The sequence below is a fragment of the Mustela nivalis genome (assembly GCF_964662115.1).
Source record: "Mustela nivalis genome assembly, chromosome: 1".
In the NCBI taxonomy this organism is placed as follows: domain Eukaryota; kingdom Metazoa; phylum Chordata; class Mammalia; order Carnivora; family Mustelidae; genus Mustela; species Mustela nivalis.
Genome location: NC_139020.1, coordinates 190,980,654 through 190,998,002, shown reverse-complemented (window position 1 = coordinate 190,998,002; position 17,349 = coordinate 190,980,654). Strand labels below are relative to the sequence as shown.

General features: G+C 38.0%; 2 protein-coding genes across 2 annotated transcripts in view; one reads left to right on the top strand and one right to left on the bottom strand.

Moving 5' to 3' along the window:
• Nucleotides 1-17,349, top strand: part of APPL1 (adaptor protein, phosphotyrosine interacting with PH domain and leucine zipper 1) — a 40,530-nt gene that overhangs the window by 3,908 nt on the left and 19,273 nt on the right. The window contains exons 2-9 of the mRNA XM_082739149.1: nt 3,195-3,293; nt 4,793-4,852; nt 6,419-6,490; nt 10,070-10,157; nt 11,549-11,590; nt 12,382-12,440; nt 16,066-16,212; nt 17,069-17,151. Of these exons, the coding sequence (XP_082595275.1) occupies nt 3,195-3,293; nt 4,793-4,852; nt 6,419-6,490; nt 10,070-10,157; nt 11,549-11,590; nt 12,382-12,440; nt 16,066-16,212; nt 17,069-17,151 (650 nt within the window). The remainder of the gene's footprint in view (nt 1-3,194; nt 3,294-4,792; nt 4,853-6,418; nt 6,491-10,069; nt 10,158-11,548; nt 11,591-12,381; nt 12,441-16,065; nt 16,213-17,068; nt 17,152-17,349) is intronic.
• Nucleotides 2,718-17,349, bottom strand: part of ASB14 (ankyrin repeat and SOCS box containing 14) — a 59,048-nt gene continuing 44,416 nt past the window's right edge. Inside the window, exon 10 of the mRNA XM_082739530.1 lies at nt 2,718-2,953. The gene's annotated coding sequence lies outside the window, so the exon portion shown is untranslated. The remainder of the gene's footprint in view (nt 2,954-17,349) is intronic.

Here is a 17,349-nt window from a genome sequence, read left to right as displayed (position 1 = left end):
ACTGAATTTAACAGCCACTTGAAGGACCGTCAGTCCTGTTGTCTGAAAATATTCCTTTGACTCCTGTGATGAAGCCAAGCGCCACCATCAAAATTTGCTGAATGGGTATCAGTGGTTTGAAAAAAAATATTGGGGACAAAAGTGGCACTCTTCTAAGAAATATTTATCACCCCCATGGCACAGAATAATACTGGGTGAGAAAACATGGATACTGATTCTTAAGTCAAAAAGTGACGCAAAAGAATTGAACTCTGAAAAAATGTTAGGATAATATTAAATTTATGCTGTTTGTGTTTTCCTTTTATGTTCATAGGAGTTGTATATAAAATTCTGTCTAAGGGTTCATTTCCACAAATATAAAGTTAAAGTTGAAAGACCTAAGAAAATCTCAAATGATAGCTTAATTGCTGGCGTTTGTTTTATTTAAGTAGTATTTAAAAATGGTGCAGGGGTTGCCTTGGTGGCTCAGTCGGTTAAGCAACTGGTTAAGCATCTTACTCTTGGTTTTGGCTCAGGTCATGATCTCATGGGTTGCGGGATCCAGCTCTGTATCAGGCTCCATGCTCAGTGGGAAGTCTGCTTGAAGATTCTTTCCCTTTGCCCCTCCTCCCACTGGTGTGCACGTGCATGCATGCTTGCTCTCTCTCAAATAAATAAATAAATCTTTTTTTTTAAAAATGGCACCGCTTACAGTGGATGCCATTATAGATTCAATGAAATGGTACCATATTAATGTACTTCTATAAAGTGCTAACTGGATTTTAGTTTTATTTTTTTTTAATTTTTTAAAAGATTTATTTATTTGACAGAGATCACAAGTAGGCAGAGAGGCAGGCAGAAAGAGAGGAGGAAGCAGGTTCCCTGCTGGGCAGAGAGCCTGATGTGGGGCTCGATCCCAGGACCCTGAGATCATGGCCTGAGCTGAAGACAGAGGCTTAACCCACTGAGCCACCCAGGTGCCCTGGATATTATTAATTTTAAATAGGGAACCTGTTTTAACAGTGTTTGGGGCTAAGGAGATTTTTTTTTTTTTTTTTTAAAGATTATTTATTTATTTGACAGAGAGAGATCACAGTAGACAGAGAGGCAGGCAGAGAGAGAGAGAGAGGGAAGCAGGCTCCCTGCTGAGCAGAGAGCCCGATGCGGGACTCGATCCCAGGACCCTGAGATCATGACCTGAGCCGAAGGCAGCGGCTTAACCACTGAGCCACCCAGGCGCCCTAAGGAGATCTTTTTAACTTAAATACAATGCAGGTTTTTGCATAAATGTGTAATTCTTTGAACTAGAATAATAATTTGGGTGGAAACAAAAAAATGAAATGGCAGATTTTTCTTAAGAACGGCACTAATCGGGCACCTGGGTGGCTCAGTGGGTTAAGCCACTGCCTTCGGCTCAGGTCATGATCTCAGGGTCTTGGGATCGAGTCCCGCATCGGGCTCTCTGCTCAGCAGGGAGCCTGCTTCCCTTCCTCTCTCTCTGCCTGCCTCTCCATCTACTTGTGATTTCTCTCTGTCAAATAAACAAATAAAATCTTTAAAAAAAAAAAAAAAAAAGAACGGCACTAATCAAACAAAGTTTCTTGCTGTTTTCTTTTTTACATCTTAAAGTAACCCTGTGAGGAATAGGAGGGGGCATAGAGCTAAAGTGAAATTCTGTCAGATTTAAATCTCTGGGGCATGGGAAAGAGGACTGACAACATGGATTTCATATGTGGACAAAAAGATTTTTTTTTTTTTAAGATTTTATTTATTTATTTGACAGAGAGAAATCACAAGTAGTCGGAGAGGCAGGCAGAGAGAGAGAGAGGGAAGCAGGCTCCCCGCTGAGCAGAGAGCCTGAAATGGGACTCGATCCCAGGACCCTGAGATCATGACCTGAGCCGAAGGCAGCGGCTTAACCCACTGAGCCACCCAGGCGCCCCATGGACAAAAAGATTTTGTGCCCTCTTTTTTTTTTTAAACCATATTGATTTAGCTTCCTTTTCCAAAAACAGGAAGCTAAGGAATAAGTTGGTTTTTTAAAAAACCACCTTGTAAGAATGAATTATTTGTAGAATAAAAATACAAGGTCATCTTTTAGATTTTAAATTGCAGTTATCTCAATAGTTGTTGGTTTTTTCTCTTTGTCTTTGGGATATGAAAAAGTGAGTATGCTTGCCTTGATCTGCTGAGTTTCCTTATCTCTGACCCTTTTTATTGACAGTCTTTAACATTTACTTACTGACACATTTTCCCCCTAAAATGAAGGGGAAATGCTTATTGCATTAAAAAAAAAATGTTTAACTTGGGGTGCCTGGGTGGGTCAGTGGATTAAGCCTCTGCCTTTGGCTCAGGTCATGATCTCAGGGTCCTGGGACCGAGCCCCACATCGCGCTGTCTGCTCAGCAGGGAGCCTGCTTCCCTCTCTATTTCTGCCTGCTGCTCTGCCTATTTGTGATCTCTCTTTCTCTGTCAATAAATAAATAAAATCTTTAAAAAAAAAAGCGCTTAACAATATAGATAAGTATAAAGAAGAAGAAGAAGAAGAAAAAAAGAACCTCAAATTCTATACTCATAAAATCCAAGTTAGTGTTTACTAGGCCATGTTGGGAATGGGTACTATGTTGTTATTTTGGATTAGGGTGGGGAGGGGTTTGGCACTACAACAAGAGACCACGGAAAAAGAAACCGTACTGAGTTATCCTGAAATAAGACCTCTAAAATACTTACACATGGAATACTGTTAATTTAGCCTTGTATATTTTTGTTGATCTTAATTTAATTACAGACTTTTTAATTCATGAAAATATACCTTTGTTGTTCCTTTTAAAGTTTATGTGATGAGGGCGCTGAGTGGCTCAGTCATTTAAGCGTTCAGCTCCTGATTTTGGTCAGGTCGTGATCTTAGGGTTGTGGGATAGAACTGCGCTGGGCGTGGAGCCTGCTTGAGATTCTCTTTCCCTCTGTCGCTGCCCTAAACAAATAAATAAAAAGAAATTTTGTGTGATGTAGTTGGAAAATCCCTCCATTTTAGTGAAGTGAAATTGAGAACAAAGAACCCCAGCATCTTGGCACTACTATCAAAAGAGAAAATAGGTTAAGACTCAGAATTCTTAGAGCCCCAATATCCTAGGATTTTTCCTTTCTTTAGAAAATAATTTTCTGTCTGTTTTATATAATGGTTAATGTAAACTTACTGCTTTTATTTTATACAGACAAGGTCTTTACTGGGTGTATTTGAAGAAGATGCTACAGCTATTTCCAACTATATGAACCAGTTGTATCAAGCTATGCTGCGGATTTATGATGCACAGGTAAAGGCCTAAAGGCTAACTGCTTTTTTTTTTAATGACTCTTGAAGCCCGTGAGGATAGACATAGCTAGTGCCTGCCTTGTTTACTGGTGCCTAGCTCTATCCTGGGCTCATAGTAATATTTGTTGAGTGGATGCGTGACCTTTTTTTTTTTTTTTTTGGATGCATGAACTTTTAAGTATTTTGTATTAAAGCTCACATTCCAATTACTAGTGTGTACTTTGCAGTGCTACAGAAGAGATAAAGATTGAAGCATCTTCCCCTTTTTACCCAGACATAGTAAGAACTTTCTTACTGAAACTTACTGATCATGATCTTTGCCTAAGATTTGACTGAAAAACCCCATATGGTCACCAGGGTTTTCCGTAATTGTGCTTTTAATCTTACGGAACATTTCCCCCTTTTTGAGTAAAGGATTGAAGGTAGTTTATGTTTAGTGAGAAGCAGATAATAAAAATTGGATGTAACTCTGGGTACTGTGAGATGAATTAAGGAGATGACTAGATTGTTTTGTTGAGCAGGTTTAAGATTTGAAGCTGTGTTTATGTAACTTAATTATAAGCCTTAACAGGAACCTGGGTTCTATCATAAGCTTTCTTAGGGATTAATTAGGTGTACAAGTTTTTTTTCCCCCTCTTTCTCATTTTACCTCCTTTCTGGACTCACATTTTCATTATATACAAAAAAGTTGCTCTGAGGGGTGCCCAGGTGGCTGTTAGTTAAGGGTCCAACTCTTAATTTTGGCTCAGCTTATGATCTCAGGATTGTGAAGTCAAGCCCCCACATCAGGTTCTGTGCTCAGCTCCAAGTCTGCTTGGGATTTTTTCTTTTCTTTTGCCCCTCCTCCAAGTCATGTGCCTGTACACTTTCTCCCTCTGTAGGTAAAAATCTTTAAAAAAATGAATTAAAAAGTTGCTGGGATAGTTTTAAATTTTTTTCCTTGCAATTGGTCTCTCAAGATTTGACTCCTGACTACAGAGATTACTGTGTAAAAGAAATGTTAATTTTGTCATTATATTCCTCACTAGAAAAAAAACTTGAAAGTAATACCTTCATGTTTCTGTATTGCTGTATTACATGACTAGGCTAACCATAGTTTGGTTGTATGTTGTTAAGTGTATTGGTATAGTTTCAGCACCTAGAGAGAGGAATAATTTGTCATCAATGTAGAATCTCTTAAGATTTTGCTAAGATTATATACAGTTTACTTCTAACTTTAAAGTTTTAACAATATTTAATGCTGAGTTTTTATTAGCTAAAAAGAAAAGTACACCTAGAAGAACACTGCTGAGTTCCTTGATGGTATCTGTTTAATGGTTTGAGTTTCCCTTTAAAGTGCTTTAATGGTAGTTCCCTTTCCAGTGATTTAATGAGGGGTTTAGAGAACGCATTATATAGCACTTATATTAAGTAAAAAACAAAAGTGGCGTAGGTATCTTCAACTAAAGCTTTTTCTTAGTAATATTGTGTTAATTTGAATGCTGATTTTTTCCCCCACAGAATGAATTAAGTGCAGCAACACACCTGACTTCAAAACTTTTAAAAGAATATGAAAAACAGGTATCGTACATGAAAATTTTAAAAGCCTAATTGAAACTATGCAGTGATAAAGTATCTGTATAAATAGAATTTCTCATCAAGAATCCTAAGCTTTTTTGAATTCATAGAAAGTAATTTTGATATGCTGTTGAAATTCCATTATAGCTCCTTTTAATTAATCTTAGGTAGAAGTTATTTAATTGACTTCTCCTCTTCTTACAAATAAGGAAACTGAGGCTTACTCATTTTATAGGTGGTTATTGGAGGAATTAGAATAAAACAAATCTCTGAACTCCTAGTATGGGATGCATTCCTATAATACTATGTTAATCAGTTGCTTAGCAAATATTTTAAGTAATGTTTACTAATTGTACAAATTGCATTCTTTTATTAAGTGACATTTTTTAGAGTATTCAAAATTTTGGAAATTTGTAAAAGTTTCAGTTGATCCTTAACATGGGTTTGAGGGGTGCCTATGTGGCTCAGTTGGTTGAGCGACTGCCTTTGGCTAAGGTCATGATCCTGGAGTCCTGGGATCTAGTTACGCATCAGGCTCCCTCCTCGGTGGGAGTGTTCTTCTCCCGCAGACCCCCCCCCCTTTTTCGTGCTCGCTCACTCTCTTTCTCTCTCTCAAATAAATGAATAAAATTTTTTTTTTTAAAGATTTTATTTATTTATTTGACAGAGAGAGAGAGAGAGATCATAGGTAGGCAGAGAGGCCGGCAGAGAGAGGGGGAAGCAGGCTCCCTGCTGAGCAGACAGCGCGATGTGGGGCTCAATCCCAGGACCCTGAGATCATGACCTGAGCCAAAGGCAGAGGCTTAACCCACTGAGCCACCCAGGCGCCCCAAATGGATAAAATCTTAAAAAAATACAACAACATGGGTTTGAACTGAATGGGTCCACTTATTCATGGGTGGGTTTTTTTGGATACAGTACAGTAAATATATTTTTCTTCCTATGATTTTCTTAACACTTTTCTCTAAAAGATTATGAAAATACAGTACACAATACATGTAATATATAAAATATGTGTTAACTGTTTACATTACTGATAAGGCTCCTGTCAACAGTCGGCTGTTAGTTAAATTTGGGGAAAGTTAAATAATTTAACTTTTAACATATAACTTATGTGCGGGTCAGCACTTCTAGCTCCCATGTGTTTTGAGGGTCAGCTATTTTTTTTTTTTTGAGGGTCAGCTATTTTTGAAAATGTAAATTACACCCTGATATGAAGAATTGGAGAAGCAATGTGGGGTTTTCGGGGGTAGGGAAGGAAAAAATGAAACAAGATGGGATCGGGAGGGAGACAAATCATAAGTGACTCTTAATCTCACAAAACAAACTGAGGGTTGCTGTGGGGAGGGGGGTTGGGAGAAGGGGGTGGGGTTATGGACATTGGGGAGGGTATGTGCTGTGGTGAGTGCTGTGAAGTGTGTAAACCTGGCGATTCACAGACCTGTACCCCTGGGGCTAATAATAAAAAATAAAAAATTATTAAAAAATTTTAAAAATGTAAATTACAGCATCATTCACAGAAGACCTACAGCACTGGACATTACCTCATCTCTGTTTCTCTTTTTTTAGCGTTTTCCTTTGGGGGGTGATGATGAAGTTATGAGCTCTACTTTGCAACAGTTTTCAAAAGTTATAGATGAGGTAAGTACTTATTTTGCTTGAGTAAGTGGTCTTATTATTAAATTATTCAAGTTTAGCTTTTATTGGGAACTTGTATTATAATGATTATATGAGCAGATCTCTATGATTAAAGAAGGACCTTATTGGGGCACCTGGGGTACCTGGGTGGCACAGTTGGTTGAGCAACTGCCTTCAGCTTGGGTCATGATCCTGGGGTCTCGGGATCGAGTTCCGTATCAGGCTCCGTGCTCTGCAGGGAGTCTGCTTCTCCCTCTGGCCCTCCCCCTTCTCATGCTCTCTCTCTTTCTCTCTCAAATAAATAAATAAAATCTTTAAAAAAAGAAGGACCTTATTTCCATATTAGTGTTGGTCTCATATCTTAGTGGATGTCTCATAAAAATAGTACTTTGTTTGATTAAAACAAATTGTTTTTGGGGATGAGCCTAGAGATGTGCTGTCTCTCCTCTTAGTCTGTGTCATTCAGCCTTTCTTTTTTTTTTTTTTTTTTAAAGATTTTTTATTTATTTATCAGAGAGAGAGGGGGAGAGAGCGAGCACAGGCAGACAGAATGGCAGGCAGAGGCAGAGGGAGAAGCAGGCTCCCCGCTGAGCAAGGAGCCCGATGTGGGACTCGATCCCAGGACGCTGGGATCATGACCTGAGCCGAAGGCAGCTGCTTAACCAACTGAGCCACCCAGGCGTCCCTCATTCAGCCTTTCACTCTTTTATCTGGTGTAGGCAGGGAGGTAAGAGTTCAACTATGAGGTGGGTGGCAACTATGAGCCTGGGTGACTTAGTCAGTTAAGCATCTGTCTGCCTTCAGCTCAGGTCACGAACTCCCACATTGGGCTCCTTGCTCAGCTGGAAGCCTGCTTCTTCCTCTGCTTCTGCCTGCCTGTTCTCTTTCTCTTGACCAATAAATAAATAAAATTAAAAAAAAAAAAAAGAGGGGCATCTGGGTGGCTCAGTGGGTTAAGCCTCTGCCTTCAGCTCAGGTCATGATCTCAGGGTCCTGGAATCAAGCTCCACATCGGGCTCTCTGCTTGGTGGGGAGCCTGCTTTCCCCTTTCTCTCTGCCTGCCTCTCTGCCTACTTGTTTTCTCTCTCTCTCTGCTCTCCCCCTCCCCCCCAAAAAGGTTAAACTATGAGATATAAGGGCACCTGGGTGGTCAGTGGGTTAAGCCTCTGCCTTCAGCTCAGGTCATGATCTTAAGGTCCTAGGATTGAGCCCTACATCGGGCCTTCTGCTCAGCAGGGAGCCTGCTTCCATCTGTCTCTCTGCCTGCCTCTCTGCCTACTTGTGATCTCTGTCTGTTAAATAATAAATAAAATCTTAAAAAAAAAAAGCTGTGAGATATAGCTAAGTTCTGGGTCTTTTTTTTCCCCAAGATTTTATTTATTTATTTGGCAGAAATCACAAGTAGGCAGAGAGGCAGGCTCCCTGCTGAGCAGAGAGCCCAATGCAGGACTTGATCCTAGGACCCTGGGATTATGACCTGAGCTGAAGACAGAGGCTTAACCCACTGAGCCACCCAGGCGCCCCACTTCTGGGTCTTTTTTAAAATAATTTGTTCTGATGACTGGTTAGAGAAATTAAGGGCTGATATTGACTGTCTGGGATGGAAGGATTAATAAACTGGATGGTAAAATGTTCCTAGGAGGAAGAGGGGCGGTGAGAGCTATTTGGGGAGTTCATTACTGTTCTCAACTAGTGCAATGAAAGCTCTTCTTTTCATAGGAGCCATTAGATTGTTCTGTCTTTTCTAGTTCTGTAACTGAAAAAGTAGTTTTTTGAAATATTTTAATAACTCATTATAGCAAAGTATTGTTATAGTAGAGCAATATAGAGAAATATTTATAGGAAATGGAATATTTTTATTCTGGTAAAATATACATAACATAAAATGTCTCCCTAGTTACATTTATACACTCACAATGCTGTGCAGCCCTCACTGCTGATGTTCCAGAACATTTTCATCATCATCCCAAAGGAAACCCTATTCCCATTAAGCAGCCACTCCCTACTTCCTCTCCCTTCAGCTCTTAGCAACCACAAATCTATTTTCTATCTGTATAGATTTGCCTGCTTTGGATATTTCATATAAATGGACTTACACAGTTTGTGGATTTTTGTGTCTGTCTTCTTTAGTGTAATGTATTCAAGGTTTGTCTGTGTTGTAGCATGTATCAGAAGGTGAATAAAATTCTATCATATGAGTATACCACTTTTTATTTATCCATTGATAGTTGATGGGCAGTAAGTTGTTTTATGCCTTTTGGCCAATGGGAATAGTGCTACAGTGAGGGTTTGTATATAAGCTTTTGTTTTATTTTTTTCTTGAACACGAGTATTCAGTTCTTTTGGGTCTGTAATCCGGAGTGGAATTGCTGGGTCATACAGTAATTTTATATTTAGCTTTTTGAGCCAGACTGTTTTCCACAGGTCCTATATACTTTTACATTCCCACCAGTAATGGAGGGTTCCAGTTTTTCCATGTCCTCACCAACACTTAACTATTTTTGTTAATATTTTTATTATGACCATCTAAGCAGGTATGAAGTAGTGTATCATTGTAGTTTTTATGTGCATTTTCCTGTTGACTAATGGTGTTGAGGACCTTTTTCTATGCTTATTGGCCATTTCTGTATCTATGTCTATGATAGTACCCCCCCCCTCCGCATCCACAGGTGATACTTTCACACACCACCCCAAGTGGTCACCTGAAACCATGGGTAGTATGGAACCATATATAATGTGTTTCCCTATACATACACACACATGTGACAAAGAGTAATTTATAAAATAGGCACAGTAGGTTTAACAAAATGAGAGAATAATTACTAATAAAATAGAATTATAACATTATACCATAATACAAGTTCTGTGAATGTGGTGTGTGTGTCTCTCTTGCAAAATATATTACGGTGTTGTACTCAACCCTTCTTGTGGTGATGTAAGATGATAGAGTGCCTGCATGATGAGATGCAGTGAGGTGAATGATGGAAGCACTCTAAGGTCCCGTTAGGCTCCTGTTGGCCTTCTGACACTGTGTCCGAAGGAGGATCATCTGCTTCGGGACGGCAGTTGACTCTGGGTAACTGAAACTACAGAAGGCAGCACTGTGGGCAGGGGTGAAGTGCTTCATTCAGTACTTTGCCCGTTTTTCAGTTGAGTGGTTTATCTTTTATTACTGAGTTTAAGGCTTCCTTTTTGTAGATACAAGTTCATTCTCGATATGTGACTGGCAAATATTTCCCCCCTTTCTGCAGGCTGTGTTTTTACTTTCTTGATATATCTTTTGCCCAAGGTTTTTAATTTTGATGAAGTCCAATTTATATTTTCTTTAGTTGCTTGTGCTTTGGTGTCATATGTAAGAGCCATTGCCAAATCCTAGGTTATCCTATGTTTTTTTTCTAAGAGTTTTAAATGGACTTTTTTTTTTTAACTGTATAGTATTTTGGACTATATCACATAATTTTGAATGTTCTCTTCTGTAAAATGTATCACCATCTGTCTATTAGATTTTGTTTAATTTATAAACACTGGCTAAATATCTCTGTATAGTTATTTATTCAGCCATTTTGGTCTTCCTTTTACTAGCTTAGCTCTTGCCATGCAGTACTTTCAACACAGCTTGCTGATGCCATGATGTTTCCCATTACCCAGTTTAAAGAAAGAGATCTAAAAGGTAATGAAGTCAAGTTTATGTCTACTTCCATTACCCCTCAGATCAATACTTGTAAAGTGTATATTACTGTATACCTTAACCATTTCTAACTGCAGCTTGTACCACTTTAATGTATCACTGGATATTTATAGAAGCTCCTGCTAGATGTTAAACTAGATAGTTGTCTTCTGTCAAGAACGCCTTGAGAAGGAGATGGGTAAAGTAGGTAATTAAGATAATTCTCTTATAATTAGGGAATGAGCAAGGTGCTATGGGGGCTCAGAGGAGGGTGTCAGTAAGATGTCACTAAGGATGTGACATGAGCATTGAACAGTGAAGAGGAATTTGCAAGGAGAAGAGAGTCATTGTTCCATTAGACAAACTAGAAAGCACAAAGGTATGGGTTATAGAAATAGGTGTCTTGTTTTGTGGTTGACGAGAAACTCCACATGGTTGCAATGTTGGATGTGTTGAGGAGTGACAGGAGATGAATCTGGAACAAGATCATGCTGAAGATGTTGGACTTAAGTTTATAAGCAAAGAAGCCAATGGAGGCCTTGAAGAAGTAGATCCAATTCCTTTGGTTTTGGCGGTTAGAATAGAGTGGATTTGATGTCCAGGAAAATAGATTAGGAAGTTGTGAGACTTAGTGAGCTATGACCAATGCCTGACCTGTGACAGTGGCACAGGAGGTGTGTTTAGGGACTGCAGTGGTGGGAGGCAGGGGTACTGGCACGTCTGGCAACCCATGACTTAGTAGTTTGTGGTGGATTTTTTTTCCCTGTTTAGGATTATTAGGTGATAAAATGAGAGTTTTATAGAATTGCCTCTGCTTTCTCATAATTTACAGTCTCAGTCATTCAGACTTATTTACTGAATATGTAGAGAGAATAAAAACATTGAACTAATGTATCAGTGGATGGTAAAGTATTCAGATCATGCATGGAATAAAGACAAGTGTATTTTAGAGAAGGAGTTAGTATTTATGGTGATAATTCTCAAGGATGGTCATTTCTCAAGGATGCTCTTTTCCTAGTCTGAATGTCATATCTTACTAATTTTTCTTTTTTCTCAGACTCAGCACTTTAACTTACTAGAGTCTGTATCAAAAATAATAAGTTGGATGCTGGTACTAAGTCAGAATATTTGAATATCTTAGAATTTGCAATGATTTTAAATTTTTGTGTCACATTATTAATTTGTGGCAAGTAGATCTGGTGGTGTAATTGTTGTTAAAGATAGTGTATGTTTCGTAGACGAGCTAAAACACAGAACTTTTTCAATTTGAATGTTGAAGTATGAAATATAATTTGGAGTTTGAGTTTAGCTTAAATGGGAGTTACTGTTTTCTAAACAAAATTTTAGATATTTCATAAATATGCTAAATTGAAACTATTCTTGAACTTTTCCAGAAATACTGACGTTAAAGGAAGTGTTTCAGATTGCTAGTAATGGTAAGTTGTGAATACTTTATAGTTCTTTCTCACAGTGATGCATTTCTTTATCAACATAAAACTGTGGCTATATTCTATGTAATAATTGAAAAAAATGAACCTAATTTAAAGTGTAGGTGAACATTATGTAAATCAGTGCTATTTTTAAGTTTTACTAAGTTTATGCTACAAGAAGAATTTAAACGGAAACTAAATCAAATCTTGTGGTTTGCTATATTAATAATACCAGAGGAGTTGATATAACATATTCCCTTGTTTTCTTGTATATTCCAAAATTTTCCTTAGTGAACATTTGCTATTTTTGTACTAAAAAATACTTTTTGGGACCCTGGGTGGCTCAGTTGTTTAAACATCTGCCTTTCGCTCAGATCATGATTTCAGGGTCCTGGGATTGAGTTCTGCATTGGGCTCCCTGCTCAGTGGGGAGCTTGCTTCTCCTTCTCCCTCTGCCACTCATCCTCCTTGTGCTTTCTCACTCTGTCTCTCAAATAAATAATAAAATCTTTAAAAAAAAGTAAAATACTTTTAAAAACTTTATGTGGAGTACAGTCTCCTTAGAATTGATTTTTTTTAAAAAACCAATTTAATAAGTAGAAAGATATTTCATGGGAAATTTGACTATGGGAATATTTGGGTGGAGTGAAGTATGTGTTAAAGAATTTTTATTTTATTTTGAGAATTCTTGCTTTAGCATGTTTGTTGGAAGATGCACATGTAAAGACTATTTAAAGCATTTATAGGTTTGGTAAAGTACTGTTGTATTATTGTTAATAGTTATTTCTGTTTTCCAGATCATGATGCTGCAATTAACAGATATAGCCGGTTGTCAAAAAAAAGAGAAAATGACAAGGTGTGATAACATAATTATTTACTCCTTTAGTGTCACAATTGTTTCATTAGCTTCTTTTTCACTAGTTTTTTTCTGTTTAAAAACAGTAACTGCAGTTACTTTGTATGTTTTACTACATTGCCCTTAGTTTATTCTTTCCTTCTAGTTGCTTCAAAGCCTTTCTTATAATTATCAGGCAATTAATAATTGTCTCTTTGAACAAAATATTTTTCTGCTGACAAAATTTGATAAGTAAATAGAACTATTCCAAAAGTGTAATTCATGCTCAGTATATAACATTGCCTCCTTTTGCCTTGTGTTTTGAGAACATTGTATGTGTTCTGTTTTTTTTGACCATGTATGTATTCAGAAGTGTCTTCTGAGATAAAGTGGTTAAAAAGTTGAATTGTTGCATACATAATTGAAATTCTGTTATGAGTACCTCCTCACTATGTATGTGTGTGTGTGTGTGTATACATATACATATATATATATAGTTTTTGATCCTTCTCCAAGGAGTGAAATCCAGAAATCTTTCACTCTATTTTAGGAGAAATGCATTGGAGTAAAGAACAGAAACAAAATAATTAACAAGTTCATCTAGCTGCTCCTTAAGCTCTTTCCTTCCTCAGTGCCTAATCCCAGGTTTGATCATGAGACCTCCACGAGATGTTTGCAAGTGAGGTGCTCTGTGTTGGTGTGTGCAGCTTTGGCTACAGCTGCTGGTAGGGGCACAGTGATCACTTGGGGGAATCCACAACTAGGTATATAATTTACTGTGCAACAGCTACTGTGACCCAATAAATGGAAAGTTTCTCACAAAGTCCAGTACAAAGAGCTTTCCATTTCTAATTTTAGTTCACTGATTACTTGGTGCAAATATTAATAAAATACACACATTTTGAGACCTATATTACTGTGCTACTTTGCCTTAGAGAAATAGTTAAAGGGTCTAATTATGAATTTTATTTATTTATTTATTTATTAAAAAAAAAAAGATTATTTATTTATTTATTTGACACACAGACAGAGATCACAAGTAGGCAGAGAGGCAGGCAGAGAGAGAGGAGAAAGCAGGCTCCCTGCTGAGCAGAGAGCCCGATGCGGGACTTGATCCCAGGACCCTGAGATCATGACCTGAGCCGAAGGCAGCGGCCTAACCCACTGAGCCACCCAGGTGCCCTAATTATGAATTTTATTACACTTTGCATTGCTTCTGGCTGTTCCAGGTTTTTTGTTGTTATTCCAGGTAGTTTAAAAAACATTCTTATACCTATTTTGCTTGATTTGAAAAAATTTTGAGCATCTACTCTGTTTTGGGTACCATGGGGTAATAGTGTGAAAAGGCTCCACTCCTAGCCTCAGGGAGTGAATAATACACACTTAGTCAAAGACTTCCTGTGTGAAGGCACGCAGCTAGAGTAGATGCCAGCGTACAAGAGTGAAGAACACATGTGAATTAACAGAGTTAAGTACTGTAATAGCAGTCTTCACAAAATGTTGGGAGAGCACAAAGTAGCAGTTAACTTTGGTAATTGGGAAAGGCTATACTTTTAGGAGGTGCTGTTTGCATTTAGGATGAGTGAACATCACTGGTTTAGGGTTAGGAAGTGGGCATTCCTGGAAGAAAAATAGCCTTTGCAGAAGCACCTGGTAGACACCAGAAAATGTAAAGCTTAAGAGCATGGGCTCTGGAGTTGCACTGTTGGAGGACAAATCTCAGCTTTGCCCGAGATTTACTTACTTGCCTGAGGTCACACTCTGGTTACTTAATTTCAAGCCTTTATTTCTCTGTCAAAAAAACTCAGTAGTTGTGATGATGAAATGTGATAATACATGCAGGGCACCTGGCTTGTAGCAAGTTTTTAAAATTCTAACAATAATTATAAGATAATGGCGTGTGTCTGGAGCATAGGATATATTTGGGGGGAGGAATGGCAGAGATGACAAGAAAGTAGTTTAGGGCCAGATTACTCTGTCAGTGACTTTGAAGTTTAAGTTAGAGGGACTGGACAGCCTGTTTAAAGGAATCCTACTTAAAGGATTATAAGTGGATAACACCATGCAATTGTGTTATAAAATAAAAATCCTAATGGAAATGTGAAGGGTACTGGACTGAGGGAATCCAACTGAAAAGGTACCAGAATAGTTTGCAGAGACATTAGGAGAGCCTCAGGTAGTTGTAGAAAGTGTAGAGGAAGGAATACTTTTGGATGATATTTTATAAGTAGATTTGACATGACATGGTAGAAGGAAGAATTAAAAAGGAATCCTATGATTCTTGGATGATGGGGTAGATCTTGGAGTAATTAGGAGAGCTAAGAAGCAGGGGCACCTAGATGGCTCCGTTGATGAAGTGTCTGCTTTCAGCTCAGGTAGTGATCCTGGGGTCCTGGGATTGAGCCCTGCATTAGGCTCCTTACTCAGCGGGGAGTCTGCTTCTCTGTCTCCTCCCTTTGCCCCTCCCCACCGCTTGCTCTTATGCTCAAATACAAATATCTTTAAAAATAATAAAAAGCTTGGGGCACCTGGTTGGCTCAGTGGGTTAAAGCCTCTGCCTTCGGCTCAGGTCATGATCCCAGGGTCCTGGGATCGGGCCCCACATCGGGCTCTCTGCTCAGCAGAGAGTCTGCTTCTCCCTCTCTCTGCCTGTTGCTCTGCCTACTTGGGATCTCTGTCAAATAAATAAATAAAATATTTAAAAAAATAATAATAAAAAGCTAATAAAACAGAGGCTTTGAGGGGAAGATACTGTATTCAGTTTTGTACATGCATGTTCGGCACATTTAAACACACATTTGTGCACAAGTGCACATACACACACACAGAGAGAGAAACCCAGCTGGAAACGTACTTCCTCTGACACTTAGGAGAGTGAAGGGCAAGGGCTGTCTGGATGGCTTAGTCAGTTGGGTGTCTGCCTTCGGCTCAGGCCATGATCCCAGAATCCTGGGATCAAGACCTGCATCAGGCTCTCCACTCAGCGGGGAGTCTGCTTCTCCCTCTCCCTGCTCGTGCTCTCTCTCTCTCTCTCTCTCACATAAATAAATAAAATTACAAAAAAAGTGAAAGGTGAGAGTTAAAAATTTGGGAGTCATTGGTGTATTGGAATATTCTTAGTACTGGATTTGGTATTCTAAGGAAAGCAACAAGAGAGAAGAGCCTAATGCATATTACATAATAGGTGCTCAATAAATATTGTCTGAATACAAGAACTTAAAGGAGCACAAGTATTTTAAGTGTGGGTGAAAGAAAACAAGTATAAGAGAGGAAGAACAGCAGGGCAGAACCAGAAGAGAAGTATGCTGTGAACTTACCAAGATCAAAAACTAATGACTAAAAAACAAACAAACAAAAACCTAATGACTAAGCTAATACCAAATCCCTATCTGCCTTTGATCTGTGTGGTAGACTCTGCTACACTTAGTTCAGTTATTGTATCATTCTTAGTTATGTGCAGAATTCGGCTTTAAATGTGCATTTTAAGATGGAGTGGTGGGTATTTTATAGGATTTCTACTATCTCAGAAAATAAAGATGCATAGTTGATACACATTTTTCCTTGGATGGACTCTTCCCTACAGCTGCTGCTAAAGATAATTACACAATTAAGGAAATAATAGTATTTTTAATGTTTTTACTCAAAGGTAAAGTATGAAGTAACAGAAGATGTCTACACTTCAAGAAAAAAACAACACCAGACCATGATGCATTATTTTTGTGCATTAAATACTCTTCAATACAAAAAGAAAATAGCACTGTTAGAACCTCTACTTGGGTACATGCAAGCTCAGGTAAATACTGACTGCACTGTGTTTTGGATTATAACTGTCCTAAAAACTTTATGTTAAGTTTGATATTTATGTGAAGTGTAAGCGTATTACAAACTAAGGTCAAAATATTCTATTTGGATCTCTGTTTTCAAAAGTAATTTAAAATGTCATCAGAATGCTATTTTGAGAAAGTTAGGATGGTTTTTCTTGCAAATGAAGATTTCACATAGTTTAGGATAAATAAAAACACTTACCTAGTATTTAGATCTTGTACATCACAGGTGGGGGACAGGGATCAGAAAGCTGAATGAATTCTGGAGTTATTCCTACTGATGGAATTTCCATTCACTCTGACTTTGGAATAGATTTGAAAGAGAATGGGCAAGTTTGAGTTTGTTTCCTGTTCCTTGCATACCTCCTGAGGTAAAAATAATAGATGAGATCCAAAGTGTCCCAAGAGGTTTGCATCAGGAAGGAGGCTAGAAAAGTGAATTTGGGTAATATGTGATGGCACACCCCTAAAAATTAAGAGTTTAAAGAAATTCGAAGATTCCTTCAAATATGAGTGCTTATTATTCCTCAATATAACATATGTCTTTGTATAAATATAAGAGTTAATATAACTTATTATATATATTTTAACATTTTCTAATTTTATAATTGCTTACTCACAAAGATGTACAGTGAAATTAAAGTCTGGTTTCTTCAATGGTTCTAAGGCCAGTAGAAGTCATTGTAAACTAGTGGACAATTGGGAATATTCCTTTGTTCTTTACCTTACCATGTATCTTGGAGATTGTTTATATGATTCACTGTGTTTCTTGTATGTGTATGTTTCTGTTATTCATCCTCCCACTCACACACCTTCTTGCCCCAGATAAGTTTTTTTAAGATGGGTTCTGAAAATCTCAATGAACAGCTGGAAGAATTCTTGACTAATATTGGAACAAGTGTACAGAAGTAAGTACTTTCTTCCTTAAAATTGAAAATGAAGTTATGAGAATAAGTTAACAACTAAATGCCATAATCTAAAAATATTTAGCATTGAATTTCCTGAGGGGCTGTTTTCCTTGCCATGAGACTGTGTCTCACATGGCTCATGGATACTTCTTGATTTTTTACCATCTTTTCCATAGAATCTGAGCTCTGAATTTCATA